Below are 14,722 nucleotides of genomic sequence, written 5' to 3' on the forward strand. Positions count from 1 at the left end.
CTATATGTTACTTCCTCAAAGAACTCCAGCAAATTTGTCAAACATGACTTCCCCTTCATAAAACCATGCTGACTTTGTCCTATTAAATTATGATTATCCAAATGTCCTGTTACTGTCTCCTTAATAATGGACTCCAAAATTTTACCTACCACAGATGTTAGGCTAACCGGTCTATAGTTTCCAGCCTTCTGTCTACTGCCCTTTTTAAATAAGGGTGTTACATTAGCAGTTTTCCAGTCTGCCGGGACCTTTGCCGAGTCCAGGGAGTTTTGGAAAATTATTACCAATGCATCCACAATCCCTACCGCCACTTCCCTCAAGACCCTAGGATGTAAGCCATCAGGTCCAGGTGATTTATCTGCCTTGAGTCCCATTATTTTACCGAGTACCACTTCCTTAGTGATTTTGATCCTGTTTAGCTCCTCCCCCCCCCCCCCCCCCCCCCCCTTTAGCCCCCTGTTTGTCCAGTGTTGGGATATTCTTCGTGTCCTCTACTGTAAAGACTGATACAAAATATTCATTGTGTTTTTGCCATCTCCATATTTCCCACCATTAATTTCCTGGTCTCATCCTCTAAGGGACCAACATTTACTTTAGCCACCCTTTTTCTTTTTATATAACTATAAAAACTCTTACTATCTGTTTTTATATTTTTTGCTAATATACTTTCATAATCTTCCCTTTCTTAATCAATCTTTTTGTTATTTTTTGCTGTCTTTTAAAGTTTTCCCAATCCCCTATCCTCCCACTAGATTTGGCTACCTTATATGCCCTTGTTTTTAGTCGAATACTATCCTTAATTTTTTTACTTAGCCACAGATGGCTGTCTTTTCTTTTACACCCTTTTCTTCTCAGTGGAATATATATTTTTTGGAAGTTGTAAAATAACTCCTTAAATGTACACCACTGATCATGTATCGTCTTATCCTTTAATCTATTTTCCCAATCCACTCTACTCAATTCTGCTCTCATACCTTCATAGTCTCCTTTATTCAAGCTTGGCACGCTTGTTTGAGATCCAACCATCTCACCCTCTAATTGAATATGGAATTCAACCATGTTATGGTCACTCATTCCAAGGGGATCCTTTACTAGGACATTTTTAATTAATCCTGTCTCGTTACACAGGACCAGATCTAAGGTTGCTTGCCCCCTGGTTGGTTCAGTTACATACTGCTCAAGAAACCCATCCCTAATACACTCAATGAACTCATCCTCAAGGCAGCCCTGCCCAATTTGATATGTCCAATTAATATGATCGAGATTGTGCACCACTGTGGGTTAGTACACTACCTTTCATCTCGGATCTGAGTTTGTATTTAGCCCAGATTCATTTTATTATTTGTTCTTTGGAATAGGAAACGCTGGAATCTATTGCCTTTCCTTAGATTCACCTCTTGGTTATGGGTTAAAAAACTCTTAAACACACAATTATTTGTACAATTGAGTGGCTTGCTAGGGGTATTAAGAGTCAACCATCTACTGGGGACTGGTGTCACATGTGGGCCCGACCAGTTAGAAGTGGCAGGTTCCCTTTCCTGTAGAACCTCAGTGAATCAGTTGGTTTTTTTTGACATGGTAATGTATTCTGGGGCCAACACACACACAACCAGATTTACACAATTCAATTTTACAATGTGCCATGGTGGGATATGAACTTGTGACCTCTTGCTAGTCCATTGCTATTGCCACTACACCACTGTAACCATTGCATTCATATGTAAAAATCTCCTTTCTGATAGCTGTAAGAGTCCCACAATTTGGCAGTCTTGATCATAAAGGCCATTGGAAAGTTGGAGTGGGAAATGGAAAAGAGCAGAAGGTTTTTTGCTAATGTATTAAGGTAAAACTACATTACTGGGACAGAGTAGAGGATGCTTTACTTATTTAAAGCGGGCCCAGCTATATCTGACCAGGGTGTAGTCATTGCTGACTGAGTGACAGAAGTGAAAAGTGACCAACTCCCTTTTGATATGCACAAAAATAAACCAAAAAATAGTAAATGTAGGTTGCATGTCATCTCCAAAGAATTAAATTAGTGTAGTGCCTGCAGTGTACAGTACATGGAACTGGAAATACTCAGCAGGTCATTGCTGTATCTCTTGATCTAGGGTTAAGTGTTGTACAGTGTGAGGGAGAACAGCGATGATCTATCCGAGTGTTTACATTAGTTCACTTTAATGCCAATGAACCTTGTGCTGGTTTTTGAAGTTCTAAGTTACTCAATTTGCATTGTTTGTGATGTACCACATCAAAGTTTCTATAGTTATATAAAAAGAAAAAGGGTGGCTAAAGTAAATGTTGGCTAAAGTAAATGTTGGTCCCTTAGAGGATGAGACCGGGAAATTAATGGTGGGAAACATGGAGATGGCAAAAACACTGAACAATTATTTTTTATCAGTCTTTACAGTAGAGGACACTAAGAATATCCCAACACTGGACAAACAGGGGGCTCTAGGGGGGGAGGAACTAAATACAATTAAAATCACTAAGGAAGTGGTACTTGGTAAAATAATGGGACTCAAGGCGGATAAATCCCCTGGACCTGATGGCTTGCATCCCAGGGTCTTGAGGGAAGTAGCGGTAGGGACTGTGGATGCATTGGTAATAATTTTCCAAAACTCACTGGACTCAGCAAAGGTCCCGGCAGATTGGAAAACTGCTAATGTAACACCCTTATTTAAAAAGGGTAGTAGGCAGAAGGCTGGAAACTATAGACCTGTTAGCCTAACATCTGTGGTTGGTAAAATGTTAGAGTCCATTATTAAGGAGACAGTAACGGGACATTTGGATAAACATAATTTAATAGGGCAAACTCAGCATGGTTTCATGAAGGGGAAGTCATGTTTAACAAATTTGCTTGAGTTTTTTGAGGAAGTAACATACAGGGTGGATAAAGGGGAACCAGTGGACGTAGTGTATTTAGACTTCCAAAAGGCATTTGACAAGGTGCCACACAAAAGATTATTGCTCAAGATAAAAAATCACGGGATTGGGGGTAATATTCTGGCGTGGGTGGAGGATTGGCTCTCTAACAGAAAGCAGAGAGTTGGGATAAATGGTTCGTTCTCAGATTGGCAACCAGTAACTAGTGGTGTTCCGCAGGGGTCAGTGCTGGGTCCCCAACTCTTTACAATCTATATTAACGATTTGGAGGAGGGGACCGAGTGTAACATATCAAAGTTTGCAGATGATACAAAGATGGGACGGAAAGTAGTGAGTGAGGAGGACATAAAAAACCTGCAAAGGGACATAGACAGGCTAAGTAAGTGGGCAGAGATTTGGCAGATGGAATACAATACTGGAAAGTGTGAGGTTATGCACTTTGGCAGGAAAAATCATAGAGCAAGTTATTATCTTAATGGCAAGAAACTGGAAAGTACTGAAGTACAAAGGGATCTGGGGGTCCTGGTGCACGAAACTCAAAAAGTTAGTATGCAGGTGCAGCAAGTGATTAAGAAGGCCAATGGAATGTTGGCTTTTATTGCTAGGGGGTTGGAATATAAAAACAGGGAGGTATTGCTGCAGTTGTACAAGGTATTGGTGAGGCCGCACCTGGAATACTGCATACAGTTTTGGTGTCCATACTTAAGAAAAGACATACTTGCTCTCGAGTCAGTACAAAGAAGGTTCACTCGGTTAATCGCGGGGATGAGGGGGTGGTCATATGAGGAGAGGTTGAGTAGATTGGGACTCTACTCATTGGAGTTCAGAAGAATGAGAGGCGATCTTATTGAAACATATAAGATTGTGAAGGGGCTTGATCGGGTGGATGCGGTGAGGATGTTCCCAATGATGGGTGAAACTAGAACTAGGGGGCATAATCTTAAAATAAGGGGCTGCTCATTCAAAACTGAGATGAGGAGAAACTTCTTCACTCAGAGGGTGGTAGGTTTGTGGAATTTGCTGCCCCAGAAAGCTGTGGAAGCTACATCATTAAATAAATTTAAAACAGAAATAGATAGTTTCCTAGAAGTAAAGGGAATTAAGGGTTACGGGGAGCGGGCAGGAAATTGGACATGAGTGGGTTCGGAATGGTCATGGCCCTGTGGGTAGTGGAGCGGGCCCAGGGGCCGTGTAGCCTTGTTCTGCTCCTACTGTGTTCTAATTCTGTTAGATTTCAGGAGATGGTTTTATTCCTGTTCCTGGCTGGGGTGGAGATCGCCTTTACAGAAGGTAAGTACTGTAGAAAATATAGGGACAGAGTGATCTCCTGGAAGAATTTCGATCGCCTAGATGGGTCGGAGAGGAATTTCCCAGATTTTTTTCTCCCAAATTGGCCATTGGGTCTTTATCTGGTTTTTCGCCTCTCCCGGGAGATCACATGGGTTCGGGTGGATGCAGAGTGATAGAAGATTTGAGGTTAGGATCAGATCAGCCATGATCATATTGAATGGTGGAGCAGGCTCGAGGGGCCGATTGGCCTACTCCTGCTCCTATTTCTTATGTTCTTATGTTCTAAACTAGCTTTTATCTGAAATAGGTTCATTTTCAAAGGGTGTGTAATACTGCAATAAAATAATCACATGGTTGTGCAATTTAATGACCATGCATTAATTGTTGATAATCTGCAGCAGTAAATAATTATTTTTAGAACTTTTAATTTTCATAGCAAACAATTTATTTAGACCTGTTTGCTATATATATTGGTGTTCATATTTCCTCCCATAGTTTGCACTAAAGCGGTGTTGACCAATGTATTAGCCACTAGCTACATGTTGCTAATTGGAGTCCAGATATGGCTAATTACATTTTTGATTAGTACATTAAAAAAATTAGTAATAGACACTCATTGAGAATATGATCTCGATACTCGGGTCTGCACAGCGTATGCATGTGTACTTCAACCTTTTTGTGCATTTGTTGGTAAAATGGTAAGACAAAAAGCAAAGTGTGCAAATTTATTTTGATCATTGTGTGTTCTGTACTTCCTTAGTTACTGCTTTTTAGTTATTTGCTAAAATGATGTGTAACATGGGTTAAAATGTCAGACTTAAGCACCATGGAAACACCAGCAACAGTTTATGGAGAGGCTACATGTCATCATGTTCCACTCAACCAATCGGAACAACTGCTCCAAGTCAGCAGAAGAAAGCAGCCTCAACCATTAACCAATAGCTCCAACAGGGCACATCATGGTAAAGGGCAAGCATCCTGGATGGAAAGCAGGGTTGGGTCTGGCGCACCTCCATGTGAGTCACCATTCTTAGCAAGCACTCTGATGAAGTCAAAGTACTGCTCACAACTGGTGGAAAAAATACCTAGACGCTGAAATAAGATTTGCTGTCTGATAAATTCACGGCAGAATTCCAAACTTTGTAAGACTGCAAAGTTTTGCTCTGAATGGTGGTGTATGCTTGTTATGTAAATATACGCATGAAGTGCATTTACCTGCATTGTGTGTACTCTTTTAATTGGCTGCTTAAACAAATTGTCTGTAAATTAATAAAACTTCAAAGAAAACTTAACAAATTAAATTAAAATTTGGTTCCCAGTGGTGGTGATGCACTCCAGTCCCCGCGGCGCCCACCGGTCGCGAAAAGCCTCGTGTGCCGGCGGACACCGCGTGCTCCATCTCCAGGGCCACCCGGGTGCAAACATGCTGCATTGTGTGCAAGACGTTTTGTACTAAAATGAGTGCATGTGGTTATTGTTGCCATAGCCACACCTGTGGCTAGTTAGCGATTTCTATTAGACAACAAACACTGCACTAAAGGAAAATGTTGCTCCTTTTAAAAGTGTCCTCAAAAGATAATAACTCCTCCCCCCCCCCCCCCAAAAAAAGTTAATGTTTATGCCATTTCAGGTAATTACTTCAGTTTGATGGTAATGAGCTTGTGTTTTTGTAATATTTGACGCATCTCTCCTGTAGCTGCATACGTAATAGTTTTGTTAAGCCTTAACCAGGAGGTCAAGTCAGAGTGCGTGTCACGACTACCACAAGTGTCCACTACAGGAAACTTTCTGGTATCCGGCACGGACGGGACCGACGTGTTGCCGGTTCATCAACAATTCCAGATAACCGAACGCTATAGTAAAAGATACGGAGCTCAGAGCTCCGTATAAAGCAACAAACTCTGTTTTGAAGCTGAAGCAACAATCGGCACAAGTTGCAAGCGTCTCTGTAGCTTAGCAACAGCTTCAGCTACACCCTTGCACAGCAACAAATGGAGTAAAAAAAGTTACCTGAACCGACTCCTGAATTTTGCCAGTGGATAGTGTTGTGTCTGTGTGTTGATAGAGACACTGAAGACAGGAGTTGGTTTCATAGGTGTTTACTAAACAAAGTCTGGAGGGGAACTAACTGATACAACACAATATACAGGCTTATATAGCCCAAGTGGCCATTACCGGCATTACAGTACACATGGGGCTCTTAAAGGCACATACACTACAATTCCTCCCCTTTTAGCCAACCAGTACATAATATTTTAAGTAATTATTAATTACATGTTACAAGAAAAATAATCTACACATTGCTGCAGTTAATTAATTGTAAGTCAGTCTCTCTGGAGGCTTCCTGACTCGGTCCGGATAACGCCTCGGTGGTGTTGTAGTTTCTGGTGGTGTAGTAGGTTCTTTTGGCAAGGCTGATTCGGCTTGAATGCCAGTGTCGGGTTCATCGGGTTCCAGTATCACCAGATCGGAGGTAGATATGGGTATCTCTACTTCATCGTTAGGCGTATAGAGTTGTGGTGTAGGTTGTCCCTTTTTGGATGACTCTATGATTTGGTCAGCATGGCGCCTTATTATGCTTTCTCCGATGTCCACGGTATACATCAGCGGTCCTAGTCGTGTGCAGATAGTTCCAGGCTGCCATTTCTCGGTACGGTAGTCCCAGGCCAAAACCTGTTGACCTATCTGGAAGGTTCTAGTTGGCCTTTCATTCATGCCTTGAAATTGCCGGTTCTCCACGTCCCTTCTGATGTTGGGCTTGATCAAATCCAGCCGGCATCTTAGGCTTCTATTGAAGAACATCATGGCGGGAGTTTGGTTTGTAACCATATGTGTTGCATTCCTGTATGCGAACAAGAAGTTATCCACCTTGTGCTGAAGTTTTATGTCTTCATTACCCATGGCCTTTATGGCCTTGAAGGTCTGGACAAACCTTTCAGCCAATCCATTGGTGGCGGGATGGTATGGGGCGGACGTGTAGTGCTTAACCCCATTGTTTTTTTAAGAACTTCCTGAATTCTTCGGACACAAATTGCGGTCCATTATCAGAACAGATCTGTTCCGGCAGCCCATTCCTGGCAAATATGGTCCTTAATACTGTGATGGTTTTTTCCGTGGTGGTGGAGGACATCTTTATTACCTCCGGCCACTTGGAGTGTGCACCAACCGCGATTAAGAACATTGAGTCCATAAATGGACCAGCAAAGTCGATGTGTACCCTTTGCCAGGGAGATGAGGGCCACTCCCATGGATGTAGAGGGGCTTGGGGTGGAGCGTTTTGGACCTTCTGGCATCCTAGGCAGCTCTTGGTCATTTCTTCGATGTCTCCATCGATACCTGGCCACCATACAAACGCCCTGGCTAGGTTCTTCATTTTCACTCCACCCAGATGCCCCTCGTGAAGCTCCTTTAGAACTTTATCCTGGAGTTTGGGTGGAATCACCACTCTGGATCCACACATCAAGGTTCCTCGGCACACTGACAGCTGTTCTCTTCTTTGCGAGAATGCTGGCAACAGTGGTTCGCCATGTGCTGGCCATCCCTTCACTGTTAAATCGTAGACTCGTGAGAGAGTCGGGTCATTTCTAGTTTCCCTTTCAATGGCAGAATTTGTTACGAGTAGACATTCGACTATGGTAGAGTGGAAAATCTCCACTGGGTCTACGGTAGGTGCTTCTTCTACCATTGGCAACGGTAGGCGCGATAACCCGTCAGCATTCCCATGCTGTTTTGATCCTTTGTATTCTATGTTGTATTGGTGTGCCCCTAGAAAAAGGGACCACCTCTGTAGCCTTTGTGCTGTCATAATGGGAACACCTTTTTTAGGGTTGAATATGGAGATGAGGGGTTGATGGTCAGTCAACAAGGTAAATTTTTGTCTGTGTAGGTAATGGTTGAATTTCTTCACTCCCCATACCAGGCTGAGTGCTTCCCTGTCGATTTGGGCATAGTTACGCTCAGCTGAGTTCAAGGAGCGTGACGCAAAAGCTATCGGCCGTTCCGAGCCATCAGGGAATTTATGCGATAATACTGCTCCTACGCCGTAAGGGGATGCATCGCACGCCAGTCTGATTGGCAGTGATGGGTTGTAATGAGCCAAAACTTCTTTGGATGTGATTTAAGTCTTGCATTTATGGAAGGCATGTTTACAGTCTTTGCTCCATTTCCAAATTACTCCTGTTTGTAGCAGTTCATTAAGAGGGTGTAGTTCATTAAGAGGGTGTAGAAGAGTTGATAAGTTCAGTAAAAATTTATGATAGTCATTTATTAATCCCAGGAACGACCTTAATTGTGAAACATTTTCAGGTGCTGGGGCTTTTATGACCGCTTCAATTTTTTCAGGTGACTTATGCAACCCTTCCTTATTAATTATGTGGCCACAATATGATATTTGATTCTGGAAAAATTCACACTTGGGGCGATTTGCTTGTAGGCCCTGTTCTCTCAGCCTAGTGAGCACCTGCTCCAAATTGGCAAGGTGCTCGTTGTCGTTTTCTCCTGTTACAAGTGTAGTGTCCGTGTGTTGATAAAGACACTGAAGACAGGAGTTGGTTCATAGGTGTTTACTAAGCAAAGTCGGGGGGGGGGGGGGGGGGTTCTGACGGATATACACAATATACAGGCCGAGTGGCCATTACTGGCATTACAGCACACCTGGGGCTCTTAAAGGCACATACACTACAACAAGGATGTCGTCTAGGTAGCATTGAGTCCCCGGAATCCCTTGGAGGACTTGCTCCATAGCTCTTTGCCAGATAGCTGGAGCGGATGCTACTCCGAAAACCAGTCGATTGTACTGGTACAGACCTTTGTGTGTATTTATCGTGAGATTTTTTAGAGGCCTCTTCAACCTCCATCTGTAGACATGCCTGTGCCAAGTCAATTTTGGTGAAACGTTTCCCTCCGGATAGTGAGGCGAAAATATCTTCTATCCTCGAAGAGGATACTGTACCATGTGAAGGACCGGGTTTACAGTCACCTTGAAGTCTCCACAGATGCGAATTTTTCTCTGTTCTTCAGATTTATCATTATTCAATGCTTTCTTCATGACTGGAACGATGGGTGTTGCCCACTCGCTCCAATCTATTTTGGATAATACGCCTGCCTTTTCCAAATTCTCCAGCTCTGCCTCGACTGCTGGACGAATTGCGTATGGCACTGGTCTTGCCTTAAAAAACTTGGGAATTGCTGCATCTTCCACTTTTATTGAGGCGGTGATGCCTTTCAAGGTTCCTAGTTTCTCTTGAAACACTTCTTTGGCGTTGGCCAAGATGTCTTTTAATCGTTCAGGTATGGCGTCATCATCGTTTTTTTTCTTACTGGTCACCGTCAGTGCCTGAATGGAGTGCCAGTCTAAACGTATTTTCCTGATCCATTCACGTCCCAACAGCGGCGGACCACCATCTTGTAGAATGTATAAATACAACTTTTGTATTTCCTTGCTGTTGTATACAACAGGCACCCTTATTTTTCCTTTGGGGTATACTTTCTGCCCCGTATATGTTTTCAAGATAATGGATGTGTCTTTTAAAGGTATATGCGGAAATAGCCGCTCGTAATCCCGTCGATTTATGAAGGTCAGAGCTGATCCTGTATTTAGCTCCATTTTAACTGGGGACCCTGCTATCGTGAGGGTACCCCAAATGGTCTGGTAATCATCTTTGGCAATTACATTATTTAATTTGAGACAGCTTAGTCTCTTGTTTTCGGAGTCGCTATCGCTCTTCTGGCCTTCGGAGCTACTGCCCGTCATCATTTGTACCTTTCTGTATTTTTTTTTTTTTTCCTGTCTGTGGATTTTTTTTGTCCAGATCGGCATACCTGTGCAATGTGTCCAATCTTTCCGCATTGCCTGCATGCTTTGTCCTTGAACCAGCAGTCCCTCTGGTCATGGGTGGATCTGCTGCAGCGATAACCTCTCTCGCAACCCTGTGTCATTTCATGGGTGCCGAAGTCCTGTGTCTTTTGTTGTATCTCTGCAGCTCCTCTTGCGGCTGCTTCGTATGATACAGCCATACTGAGAGTCTTGTCCAGTGTTAAATCTTTTTCAGAAAGCAGCCTTTTCTGTGTTCCTTCACTTAAGAGACCGCAGACTAATTTGTCTCGAAGATAATCTGCTAGTCCTGCCCCGAATTGGCAGTGTTTTGATAGCTTTCTTAATTCGGTGATTTAATCAGCGTTACTTTCATTCTTGTGTTGATTTCTCTTGAAGAATTTGAATCGTTCCGCTATCAGCAGCGGTGTTGGGTTTAAGTGCTCCTGTAGGGTATCAACAATTTCTTTAAAATTCTTGTCCTTTGATTTGGCTGGAGTGATTAAATTTTGTAACAGCCCGTATGTCTTTGCACCCATTAGATTTAGTAGTACTGAAGCTTTTTTTTCATCTATTCCATTTGCGGTGCAATATACCTCCACTTTTTCCACATATGTGGTCCAATCCTCTCTCTCGTTATCAAAAGCATCAATATTGCCAGACTTAGGCATCCTAGAAAAAAAATGGCGCTTCCCGCGCTTTTCTTTTCTGCAGTAAAGATATGGCGCTTCCCGCGCTTCCCCGCCGTTGCTGCCGATGACGACGCTGTTTCCCGCGGTTTCCGTTCTTTTTTTATTTATTTATTTATTTACAGTTGGAGACTCGTTCCCGCCGGACTCTCTCTTTAGGTCTGAACGCCGACCTGCTCGCAGCGCCGGCCGTCTCCTGAGTGCTCCCTCCCCGTCTGTTACTGCTTGCCTCCGCTTTCGCTGCTAGAGCCAGCCGCTGGAGCCCCAGCCCGACGCCCCAGGAAGGATTATTGCAGTACCTGCCACCAGCTTGGCTAGCTGGTGAAACTACAGCTTTTTCTTTTTCTTGATTTTTCTTCAACTTTGGACGCCAGAGGAATCGATGTCCTTGAGGTGCTGCCGAATTGCAGGTAAGTCCGTTTCCAATTCATCGCCACTGTTGTGTCTGTGTGTTGATAGAGACACTGAAGACAGGAGTTGGTTTCATAGGTGTTTACTAAACAAAGTTTGGAGGGGAACTAACTGATACAACACAATATACAGGCTTATATAGCCCGAGTGGCCATTACTGGCATTACAGTACACATGGGGCTCTTAAAGGCACATACACTACAGATAGAGCGTTCCGGTTATTTAGGGGCCGGTTAATCGAAAGTTTCCTGTATTAACCGGACAGGTTGTGGGAGTTTATAAGGAAATCTGTAGTGTTTGCCTATCTGCCTATTTTAATAATGCTGCATGCAGCGAAAACCATGGTCTATAGGACATGTAGGAAAACATGTAAAACAAAAAAAATTGCATGTAAAATTGGTCTAGTAATTGACATCAGTGCTTCATGATCACTTGGTGGCTTGATGGAGTTACAGCACAACCTGACGTTTCAATCAAGCACTTGTAAAAGTTTCAGGGATTTTGCAAGCTACTGGATGCTAACTTACTGTCGCAAAGTATCTTATGGAGTAAAGCACCTATGACATCCTGCCTTTTGGTAAATGTGCAGCCTGTTAGCTGAATAAGGGGTTCTCTTAAAACTTGAAGGAGTCAGCAACCACTTCTTGGTGAAAGGAGTGTAAATGGGACCAGGAGGTGTTTTTGAAGAGGAAAAAGGAAAGAACCAAAAAATCTGCTGTGTTGCGCAGTTCTTTTTCGTCACTATTAGTTGTATCTTTATATCTTAACAAACATGAATTTGTGACCTATACACTAGATTGTACTGAACATCTTAAACAAGATAACGAGCAGTTAAAATTTGTTCCTTTTTAAAAAAAAAACCTTGCAATTGCATTTTCATAATGTGTGATTAATCTTTTGCTTTCTAGATCAATCTGTAGAATCTCTAATTTTATCTTTGTCCATTGTAGGAAACGCACAAAGTGTATAGACAAAAACTCGATGAACTTACGAACCTTCAGACTATATGTAGCAACTCTATAAGTAAACAAAAAAGAAGAATAAAAGACCTCGCATGCAGTCTCCGAAGGTAAGTAAGTTAATGACAAGCACATGCAATTGCATTTGAACACTGCTTTGTAAAGGGAATTGTAATAAAAATCATTATTCTTTACTGAAAAATCAAACTTCATTGCAGACAGCAAATACAGATTGACCAGCTCCAGTTGTTTTCATAATGGCATTATTAAAGTACAAATCGACCAGCAAGTTCTGGGGATTGAGATACGGTGTGAGTTGCAAATCTCCAGAACTCGTTGGTCGATTTATACCGCTCCACCATTTAATACACACAAACGGCACCTCACTCTTAGCCTCCCCATTATTTTTAAGAACTTGCTGGATTTGCACATTAATTGCCTGTAAAACAAGCCGCAGCAAGTTAAGTCTGGCAATTAAGAACATAAGTACCCTTTTAACGATAAGATAATTGTTAATGCAGCGCCAATCAACCTCTCTGGCCCTGAAAGAGAACAATTTAAAGTGTTCAATCTCATTCCTGCATGTAGTAAATTGTTGTTGGAGATTTCCTTTTCCTTTGTCTCTTTTATCTCTCTCAATCCAATCTTTTTCCCCCCTCTCTCTTTTTATTTCTCTTTCTGTACATGATTTGACTCCAATTCACTCTCCTTCTCCGTCGTTCCTCTGTTTCTTTCTCAATCCTTAAATCTCATTGGTTAAGGAGATACACTGTTGGTCCCATTGTTCACTGAGATCAGATACCCGGTTGCCCTCGCCACGCCGTTATCAGCTCACACTTCCAGCACGTTATGGTGCAAGATCAAGCTGAAGGGTGCATTTAAAAAGTCTAAATGGCATACGCCGCACTGCAGCAAGAACCGGCCCATCACGTGTCCGTGTCAAGCAATGTTCCCTCTGAATTTTTTTTTGGTGTGTGTGGACCCTTATTTGCTACGTGGCCGCGCATGCTCAGTATCTTTTTTAGCAGCAGCGGCTGGTGTGCGGCCTGCGTGGGACCTCCCGATTGGTGCGCAGTCGTACACCTTAGGGGGAACATTGCTGACCAGTCTGTTCCAGCCCCACCCAAGGCCTATCTTTTTCCGGAAGGTTTTAATATCTTTTAACAGATCTGAGTAAAATTTTTAAAGTAGTTTTTTCTCTATTTGAAGTTATTTAGTAACAGAGCTGCTCTGCGGAATAATAACATTCCTGACTAAATAAGTCATTATGTTTAATACGGTGATGTAGGAACTGGGGTTCCTAGCTGAAGAATTGAGATCGACTCAGAAAATCAAAAATAATAAAATTTAATGAACAAACGAAGCTGTACAGGAAACTGTAGGATACAATGCAAATAGGTCTGGTCTGCTTGAAACCCTCTCTGGAAATTGCTAGCAGTTTCCGAGTGAAACTGCCAGCAGGTTCCGAGCGCTACTGCTAGAAGGTTCCGAGCTCTGACGTCGTGACGTTCTTCCCGCCGTTGAGAGATCACGTGACGGACGGCATGACGTCATCACGCGAAGTACAGGAAAGAAGCCCTAGTACAGTTAACAGATACATTAAAGGTGCAGCCCCCAGCTGTACTACATTGCTGTAAAAGGAATTATATACAATTGGCCGTAATCCTCTGGTGGTTCCGCCACATGCGCCCCCCCCCAGAATTGCTTTTAACAGACAAGGTAAGGCAACAAGGGGGTCTGACAAGTCTGTCCGACCGACTGTGATACCCCGGCAGCTGGAACGGAGCGCTAGAAGACGAACTGGCTGTTGTTGGGATGATGCCGCAGGCGGAGGAGAAGAGGAGGCCGGCTGTGGTCGACCCGGTGAGGCGGGCATTGGCGACTCGGCGGATGACTGTGGCTGTACTGGACCGGCAGTCGGCGGTGGACGACCACGACGAGGCGGCTGAGCGGTGACGACTTGTTTGCTCAGATCCAGATGCGCCAGTTTCAACCGGTCGATGGAGATGTGGTCAGGCTTGACGTCGACTGTGAAGGCCTTGTCACCTGACGAGATGACGCGTAACGGACCTAATGTAAGGTGGTTTGAGCGGGTTTTTGCGAGCATTCTGCCGAATGAACACGTATTCTGCACTCTTAAGATCCACCGGGACATGGGAGCGCTGCAGGTCATGATGCGACATAGGCACTGGGATGAAATTCCTAGCCGCTTCATGGTGGCTGACGAGCTGCTGAGCTGGGGACCAGGGTTCCGTGTGAGGAGGAAGAAAATCGCCAGGTACTCTGAGTGGTTGGCCGTAAACCAGCTCTGCTGAAGAAGAATGCAGGTCGTCCTTAGGCGCTGTGCGAAGACCTAGCAGCACCCAACTAGGCCCGCGGAGACTAACACGCAGTGCGGCTTTAAGGGACCTGTGGAATCTTTCACACAGACCGTTCGCCTGTGGATGGTAGGCGGTGGTACGATGAAGCTTGGTGCCCAAACCTTGAGCTACGGCGTTCCAAAGCTCAGAGGTAAATTGAGGCCCCCGGTCGGAGGAGATGTCAGCCAGTACCCCGAACCGAGCTACCCACGACGAGATGAAGGCTCTGGAGACGTCTGCCGCTGTGGTGGCAACCAAAGGAATTGCCTCTGGCCACCTGGTGGTGCGGTCTACCACGGTGAGGTGAGTGTACCT

General features: G+C 43.8%; 1 protein-coding gene across 1 annotated transcript in view; it reads left to right on the top strand.

Annotated features, from left to right (window-relative positions):
- tmem120b (transmembrane protein 120B) overlaps nucleotides 1–14,722 on the top strand; it is a 77,725-nt gene that overhangs the window by 5,026 nt on the left and 57,977 nt on the right. Inside the window, exon 2 of the mRNA XM_085961631.1 lies at nucleotides 12,039–12,157. Coding sequence (XP_085817757.1) covers nucleotides 12,039–12,157 — 119 coding nt within the window. The remainder of the gene's footprint in view (nucleotides 1–12,038; nucleotides 12,158–14,722) is intronic.

This window comes from Somniosus microcephalus, chromosome 19 (assembly GCF_052327205.1).
Source record: "Somniosus microcephalus isolate GS21.2 chromosome 19, FLI_Smic_1.0, whole genome shotgun sequence".
NCBI classification, from domain to species: Eukaryota; Metazoa; Chordata; class Chondrichthyes; order Squaliformes; family Somniosidae; genus Somniosus; species Somniosus microcephalus.